This window comes from Wasmannia auropunctata, unplaced genomic scaffold (assembly GCF_000956235.1).
Source record: "Wasmannia auropunctata unplaced genomic scaffold, wasmannia.A_1.0 LD336038.1, whole genome shotgun sequence".
Lineage (NCBI taxonomy): Eukaryota > Metazoa > Arthropoda > Insecta > Hymenoptera > Formicidae > Wasmannia > Wasmannia auropunctata.
In genome coordinates this window covers 1,023,564-1,032,477 of record NW_012026852.1, presented here as the reverse complement: position 1 = coordinate 1,032,477, position 8,914 = coordinate 1,023,564, and the positions used below count along the sequence as shown (strand labels likewise).

General features: G+C 43.8%; 1 protein-coding gene across 1 annotated transcript; it reads left to right on the top strand.

Annotated features, from left to right (window-relative positions):
• Positions 1-3,556: 3,556 nt before the first annotated feature.
• Positions 3,557-8,865, top strand: LOC105452036 (histone-lysine N-methyltransferase 2D-like). Its single transcript, XM_011692834.1, has 7 exons — positions 3,557-3,990; positions 4,111-4,379; positions 4,981-5,473; positions 5,548-6,081; positions 6,275-6,525; positions 6,719-6,969; positions 7,057-8,865. The coding sequence occupies exons 1-7, from the start codon at positions 3,877-3,879 to the stop codon at positions 7,347-7,349; spliced, it is 2,205 nt and encodes a 734-aa protein (XP_011691136.1). The 5' UTR covers positions 3,557-3,876; the 3' UTR covers positions 7,350-8,865.
• The last annotated feature ends 49 nt before the right edge of the window (positions 8,866-8,914 follow it).

The window sequence follows — 8,914 nt, the reverse complement described above, 5'->3', positions numbered from 1 at the left end:
TCCTACGACGTGTGAGGGCTTCTTGATGTGCCACTCTCTGGGAGCGCCTTTCATCGGAAAGTGGAACAATGCTCCACTTCTGCGATAGGAACCGCTGTAAGGGGGCGGGGAGGGAAGGAGGCGACTAGAAGAACGACACCGAAATTACCGGGATGAACATTCCCTGGAGTGCCAGCCGTTTCGAAGCGTCGTGGATGGCTCGACAAAGAGTTCGCGGAGTATGAAATTGCCGCAATAGTTTCCGTCGCGATAACTCGCGGCGCCATTCTAGCCACTTCGGATCCTTTCACGATCTCGGTGATACGTTCGACCGAAAGTCCCCCCCCGGGGGTGCATGGCGTTACCGCGCGCGTTAGCAGGGCGTACATAAGCGCAACGTCGCCAAACTTCGCCATATCGCGGATCGTAACGATGAGCAACGCTGATCTTCTCCAGCGCGCGAGAACCCGGCGATAAATACAGACAAACTCTAGCGACTCTCTCTCTCTCTCTCTCTCTCTCTGCTCCATCATCTTCATCTTCGCAATTTTATGTATTCAAATCGTCCGATCGAGATCGTTATTTTTGTCCTATAGCTACGAGACAGGAAATTCGAAAAGAAATAATTGTATTCTTGAATACAAATATTATACATAAATTAAATAAGACTCGTGAATCGAATTTTGGAAAAGGCAGAGCAGATTTTCAGTGAACATTAATTATTCTTAAATCTTTGACAATTCTTATATAATTAATTCATAACACTCCATATTGATTAACAAGGAAATAACAACTCCGAGAATCCTTTCTGCAGTTAAGAGAATTATATAGCTATAGCTTTACATTTATCCCAATGCTGTCCAGCCGATATAATTCCATTTCTACTGCCGCGCAGAGAACGTGTCCGTCGTTTCTATTGCTTGTATCGTATCGAAGTCGCGTTCTAAAATAAAATAGATAGACATATATGTAATCGAGCTTCCCGAAAAAGGGAAAATAAAATGCGCAACTAAAGCGAAGAGATCTAACAATCGAATCTTTTGTACGACCAATTATAGTCTTGACTACTTGCTTCGCGTCAATATTAAAATATCGGATGCTGCATAATTAATATATTAAATTAGATAGTTAATATCGTATTAATATCGAATCTTCGTCGACAAATCGACGTGGCATATGGAATTTCACGAGAAACGAGTTCTATTTTATTTTAGATATTCTTCTTCCAACAGTAAGCGATTAAAGATGACTTCGATTAAATTCCACTTCACTCTTAATCGGATTGATTTACTTAATTACCACGTAATATTTATATTTTATGCGGATAGAATTATTAATTTCTATATGTTTAATGTACGAGAAAGGAAGGATTAAATTAGAGACCAATTACGTAGTTAGAAATTTCGTTTTTAAGTAATTTTGCTTGAATTAATCTAATAATTATAGTCAATTATCGCGCGCTTTATGCAAGAAAACTGTATGTTCTTCCAATTTGTTTTGGATGGAAAAAACATTTTTGCTTTTATATATAGAGGGAAGGGAAGAGTAAACGTGAAAACTTTAAGAAAACAATGTGACATAACGCTCACATAGCTTTTCTACGTTTTAGAGAAATCCTTAAATTAAAGACTAAACTCCATGGCATCGCTATTTTACCGACAATTTGTGCGCATGTATAATGCGTGCAATATTGATGTAATAATAATGTGTTTACTACCACATCAATATTGCACACACGTACACATCGTAACAAAAATTTTCTAAACAAATAATCTTTTACATTAAAGTTTCTAGCTTATATATTTCTAAAGACAGTACTGTTCTTTCAGGTAATCTCTAGTCCAAATCAATTAAGATTGTTTTACACATACCTACAAAGTATAAAACGTTTATATAAAGCTGCAAATATATTATTACGAGTCGACGCCAACAGCCGATAACACAACTGTGATTTTCCAACTTTTTTTTCCGTTTTTGATATGAAGTCAACCGCGGTTTAGGCTACATTATTGTTTATTCTTTAATCGTGAAAAAGGATTTTTAAATGCAGTTAGAATTAAAAATACTTGTTTGAAAAATAATCTCTTTTTGTAGATAGAACCATCAATATAATAAATAACGCGATAATTAAGCCTGCAATTACTGGACGGCATCGGGTGTTTCAAATCATCAGAATTTCATAATTTTGTCTGATGATTTCAATGTATTTTAATGCATATATATATTTTACATATACGTGTGTATAATCTTTTCAGATCATAACGTCGAATTTTTTTGTATTACGCGGCACATAAAAAAAATACGAATGTTATTACCTGGATTTTGAAATTTTTACAGAAATTATATAGATCGTTCGAAGCTTTATTGTTTTACACAGCCGGGTGTGCTACTTTAGGGGCGAAAAGTGTAAAAAATGCGCAGAGCCGGTAACAATAACGGACGGATCCGCGGATCTTTTCACGTGGCGCGTCCCCGCGCATCGTCCCGTGAAAGCGCAGCTGACACGTGGGTCTCGCGCGCGCGAGGGTTTTCTGGGTCAATACAATTCCGGCGGAGGTGCGCGAGCGCGGCCGAGCGCGGGCTCCGGAATAACCTAACTTCTCTCCGGTACAGTCGCCCGCGGAATTATTGACCACCGATCGCCCGATGTAAATATTATGTACAAATATTGCGAATGGGCGCTCCGTATGTCGCCGTAGTCGGTCGCGTAAATGATATACCAAAACGTTGCGAATGTTGCATATTAAATATTCATCACATTAAGCTAAATCGCGTCGCGTTGAATCGTTAAAATAAATCGAGCGAAACACGACGCGATTTACTTCAATTTGGACATCCCCGACGAGAAAGGCTCTCAAGCCGTTCCCACTGACTGTACTTTTCCCGCGTACAGTCCGCGGGACAAGTATTGTCCGTCCCCCCCGCGCCGGAACAAGTATTGACGCGCGTCTCACGTCGCGAATTCGCCACGTGGTGGTTTACGTGACTCGGGAACGCGACGAGGAGCCGTGTCGAGGGTGTCGTATCGTCCGTCAGTCTTCGCCGGCTGGGACGTTTCGGCGGGCCGAGTGGCGTCTGGAATTATAATTCGCACGGCACACCTGCCGTTCGCCGCGTCGAACGCCGTGGACTGTACCGACGGTGGCGCAGTACAGTCCGCGGGGTTCTAATTGACGACGCCGCGTCGAGCCGTTTGCGAGAGGTCTCGCCGGGCCCGCGACCGGGAACTCGGGATTTACGCGCGATCCGTGCCGCGGCCGCCGTCGCCTTGTCTCGCGCGCGTTCCCGGGCCCCGGCGTCGCGACGCCGCGCCGGCCGTCGTCGTCGGTGGCGCGGCCCGCGCGACGCGTCGGCCGCGGGGGGACAAAAGAATCTCGGACGGACTGTACACGGCGGCAGTTGTATTGACCGCGGGCGCTGGATATCCCACCGTCCCGCTGCGGCGCGGGTGAGGGAGGAGAGCCGCGCGCGTTTCGGCGAGGAAGAGGACCCGGCGGCGGCGAGCGGTGGTGATCGCCAACGCGAAGTTGACGCGGGAGCGACGTGCCCCGCGGAGGGAAAAAAAAAAAAAAAACGGCGACTCCCCGCCGAGAGGATCTCGAGGAGCTCGCGCCCGAGACGTTCGCACCGACGACGCGGTCTCGGCGATGTCGACGACCCGAGAACGACGACGCTCGCCGTTGAGTTAATCCGTGAATCGGATCCTTCCAAGATGCTCGCGAGTGATCGCAAAGTCGAGTTTTGAGAGTGAAGGAAAGAGCGAGAGAGAGAGAGATTCGAAGGCGACGATCGGTGGTCGCCTCTCGTCACGTGATTCGCGTTCTTTCGCGTGCGTCACACGTCGCGTGCGATTTAAATCCCCGGCCTGGCCCGTCGAACCCCGAGGGGGCGAGCAGGATGGGTAAGACGAGAGGCGTCCACGAGACGACTCCCGAATTGAGGAATCGAATGGTGGGAATGTACGAGGCCGGTCTGGGCCTGCGGGAGATCGCCGCCGCCGTCAATTGCTCGGTAAATAAATCTCTTTTTTTTTTAATTTGAAATTCTAACATTGTTGTAGCCTTTGCTTTTTTTTTATTAACTTCCGCTTCACTATCCAGTGAAAATACACTCGTTAATCCTGATTTTCAGCAACGTACCGTGAAGAGGTGGTTGAATAGATTCGACAAGGAGGGCACGGTGGAGACGCGGGAGCGTTGCGGACGCAAAAGAGCCACTACTTCGGAGCAGGATGAGGCGATCATTCGTCTGGCCACTCAGACACCCATAACGGCAGCGAAGGCGGTACTTCCCGCGCTAGGTCTCACGTGCTCCGTGGACACCGTGAGAGAGAGGCTGCACAAGGCTGGAATTCACAACTGGAGTCCGTCGCGCAAATACATGCAAAGGATTCCGTTGGGGTTAATATTTTTAACTACATTTTAGATCTATAAATATATAAATTCTCTCGGATATTGTCTTGCATAAATATATATAATATATATTAGAGAGATCAAAGTTTAATTCTACTTTTGTTTTTTATTTCACTCGCTGTAAAGATAGCAAGCACAGATGTGTAACTTTCTGTATTTCTGTATAATAAGTATAAGGGTTGACTAGGAGTCCTTGTTAAAATGTTACAATTAAAATAAACTTTAGGTCTTCAATAATACATAATAATAACCAAACGTTTGTAATTATTATTTTTGTCAATCACTGAAGAGGACCACATTAAAGGTCGAAACGTTTGATTGTTATTATGTATTATTGAAGACCTATTAAAGTTTATTTTATAATTGTAACATATTTTGACAAGGACATCTAGTCAGGCTCGTTAGCCCTTATACTTATTATGTATGATTTTAAATCGTTAGAGCCGGTTGTTTTTTTTTAAATTCTTCATTTATTTCATTGCCAAATTGTTTAAGTAAAATCTTAGAAGATTTTAAGTAGGAAAAATTAAGCGTCTTGTTTGCGAGAATAGTTCGAGTTTTAATATCTCGTCCGGATGTATTTTTTCAGTGATGCAGACGGCGCAGCGATTCAGCAGGCGGTATGGCGGCCGACCGGCACTCAATTAGGCAAGAAGAAAACTTCCAAAGAGTCGAACAAGACCGAGAGGAGTAGCGTCACGGTTAAGAAGAAGAATTCGTCGAAGAAGGTGAGATCTCGAGAGGTGTATGCCGACGATGGCGCGCCGTCAGAAAGTCTGAAGCAGAATCAGAGCACCGAGCAGCAACAGCAGCAACAACAGCAGCAGCAGCAACAACAACAACAACAACAACAACAAGGATTCGTATTTCCTCAGCAAAATCTCCCGCCACTGCCTTCCGCTCCTCAAGTCACTGAGATGCAACCCTCCGCGCAGCCTGTAGTACCCACGAGTCAGACGGAGTTCGGCAACGCGCTGAGCCTGGTGCAGCAGCCGCAGCAGCCCATCTATCAACACTCGGAATTGAGCATGATACCAACTTGGCCGTTGTCTTTGGTGCAAGAGAGTCATCATTATCCGCAGGTTTGTTTTTCGCTTATTTCCAAAACGTAACTCGCGTATACACGCATTCGATTACGCTTGCATGTTGCTCGCAGGGACAACCAAATCCCATGCCTCACGAGCACCCACCGCCGCAGACGCAACTGCAGGAGCTGCACACGCAGCAGGAAGCTGCACAGCAGCAGCAACAGCAGCATCACGCGCAACAGGCCCAGCAGCACGTGCAGGCGCAAGTACAGACGCGACTGCAGGATCAGTCGCATCAGCAGAATACTCAGTCTCACCATGCCAATCTCGATCAGCAGCGACTGTCCGTGGAACGTCAGATTCAGCAGCAACATCAGCGCTTGCAGTCCGGCATGCCCAGTCCCGAGCACGAGATCGCGATGGGATCGGAGAGTTCGAACACGTGTAGCTCCAACGAGAACAGCCAGTCGTCCTGCGAGCCGCAGCAGAGCAGGGAATCGTCGCGGAAGAGAGGCCAGAGATCGGAAAGGTCGAAGAAAACGAAGAAAGGCGGCAAAGCGAAGGGAACGCTGGAGACCAGCGTGGAGATCAGGAATCGCATGATCGGAATGTCCGAGGCCGGGCTGTCCACCTTGTCCATCGCGCTGGCGATCGATAGATCGGTATGTCGAAAATATTTGCTCGCTAGATTTCTAAATTAAGCTAAGACAGTAGATTTCAGCACATTGTAGATCTCTGGATCACGTGTGTGGTGTGTGTGTGTGTGTGTGTGTAAATTAGTTATGAAAATTGTATTAACGAACTCGAGAGAGTTAACGCAAGAGATTTACATGGACATGATTTTGAATTAATCAGGAACGTACTGTTAAAAGATGGTTAGAACGTTGGAATAAGGAAGGCAATGTGCAAACGAAGGAACGAAAAGGTCGACGTCGTATCACTACCAAGGAGCAGGACGAGGCCATCGTCGCGATGGCCACCCAGCATCCTCTCACCGCTGCTAAATATGTAGCACCTGCGCTAGGTCTTAAGTGCAGCGTGGATACAATTAGAGAGAGGCTCCACAAAGCTGGGATACACAGTTGGAAGTTGGGCAAGAAGCAAGGGTTAGGCGACCTATCTTTCTATAATTTCCCCTTTTGTTCTTTAGAAACTTCTAAATTTTTTTTAAGAAAAGAAATTAAGACTTTGTTAAGAAATCTATTGCTACAATTAAAACGCTTTTTAATTATAGAAAATGTCTTTAGTAACATGGATAACAAAACGTGCAATTAACGTGATGTATTATTTATTTTTTAGTGAAGGCAATGCAGTCCACACAGTCCACTTGTGGCAGCCGAGCGGCAATCGCCCCAACAAACCGAAAATGCCAGGAGAAAAGAAGAGGAAGGGTGGCGATAAGAAACGCAGTCATATGACGAGCAACAGTCAGAAACGTGTCGCGCGAAAAAAAAAGAGCAGCGCGCCGCCGCCGCCGCCGAAAGCGACTCCGCCTCCGGCAAATATAATGCCGGAACAGTCCGCGTTATCCTTCCACAATCCCGGGAACAGTAAGTATCTGTGATATCTCCTGCTGTATGTACATTCATTTTCGGAGCAAAAAAAAAAACTAATTGCTTTTAAAACCACTTTTTCAGTGGCAAGTTACGTTTCAGGCCCTAACATAATGCAACCGGTGCACAATATCGCCGCGCCGCCCCCCGCACTGCCGCAACCGCAACCACCTCCGCCACCGCAGCCGATGCAGCCGATGGGCCCGATAATGCAGCAGAGACCGGACTGCAGACTGGCACCGATTGTGCCGCCCGTGTCGGGCCCCAGCAATTCCGGCGTCGCCTATCCGTCGTGCATGGTCGGCGGCAGCAGCCACGCGAGTCACATGGAGCAAACGGACCCCCTGAATTACGAGCCGTACATTTGGAGTTTTTAAATCGACAATCTGAAGTCCGAAATCTGACATCTCCGCGTATGTGTAGGATTGATGATAGAAAAAGTTTAATTGCATTTAATATTCCGCCATTCGTTAGAGAGCTCCGTATAATAGAAAATTACGTGTGAAAAGAGGGCTTCGACAATTGAAAGAAAAACAAAAAACGTTTGAGAGAGTCGGTGATGCAGAGATTCTGTTGATACGATTACGATAAGTATTTTAACGTTGCGATCTTTTTTGTGTACGATTTAACTTATACATAAATTGCAATATTAGAAGATACGTATATGTGTGTGCATGTGCAAGAAGAAAGAATAGGTGATTTTATTGTTACATTTAAGAAAAGTTATTGACTTTATTATTATTAACTTTTTGATGAGAGACTTCTATGGTGACATACAGCGTTTAGACCAATTTAAATCAACATGAAGACTATAATATGTACATATAGGATCGTATAGAGTAGAGCGAAGACGTACGTCACGTTTATTTTGCTATATACCGTCTCTTCGAATAATGTGCAGTCATGATTAGATATCAATCATTGTATATTAAAAATTGATTTTTATACCATACGATCAAACTTGAATTGAATTAAGGTTTGGCATTTATGTTGTAAATATTTTCGACGACTGAACGAAAGCAGGATCTGAGTATCAAATGAATTTAGCAGAAGGCACAAATACCTATGCTGATTCGGCGTATAAACTACTCACTAATAGCTACGTAGAATAGAAAAGTCCAAAAAACTTCTTTACGAATCCAGTGATAGATCTATTTTCGATATATAACTCCTATTCGATTCCTTTTTTTGTGAGAGTTATATACATACATATATATCCGTAGATGATTTTAGATAGTCTTTCATATATTTAATTAATTATATATGAATCTGCTTTAAAACTACAAGTACAAATTGGCATGTTCCAATTAGAAAAAAAAAGTGTAGCAAATCAATTTCAAACAGGCTGCCAAAATACATCCAATGATGTAAACTGCCTTTTCTCTATCATACTCATACGTACATGCACACGTTCTTTTAACGTATGATTACGTATTATATACACCGTTTTATATATACATTTTTTTTTAGTGCAGCATTCAACTAAAAATTAGTATCTTATACAAAATTTTATGTTCGTTTTTTTTTTTTTTTTTTTAACAAAGCAACATTCATATAGTTCGTCCGCATACAACTACCGGTGGTACAAATGCAAAGTAGTGCACTAGTTACACGAAAAGTGTGAGAGATATTGTAGATAAATTTCGTCTGTTCAAATGCCCATCTTCGTTCACGCATTGATATCGAATAGTAGAGTATTACGTTACTCATATCGAGTGAGAATGTGTCCTGCTGTATTTTACAATTACGCGACAGTGTGTTAACGATTTATACGTCGCGTATTGTATATATATCGCATGATTAATAGAAATATTTTCAGCTACATCCACCGAGATCTCCACCGCGTTTTGTATTTGTTTTATAAGGGAAAAATAAAAAGAATTACTAGACTCATTCTCCCATGCAGCTGCAGGCTGGTCTCTTCCTTGAGAACATTAAACGT

What these genes read in the sequence shown, in the direction of transcription:
- LOC105452036 (XM_011692834.1), top strand. Translation starts at nt 3,877, where the DNA reads ATGGGTAAGACGAGAGGCGTCCACGAGACGACTCCCGAATTGAGGAAT. An exon ending in ATGCAAAGGATTCCGTTGGG is followed by an intron (nt 4,380 to 4,980) that starts GTTAATATTTTT and finishes GTATTTTTTCAG; the next exon opens with TGATGCAGACGGCGCAGCGA. An exon ending in AGAGTCATCATTATCCGCAG is followed by an intron (nt 5,474 to 5,547) that starts GTTTGTTTTTCG and finishes TGTTGCTCGCAG; the next exon opens with GGACAACCAAATCCCATGCC.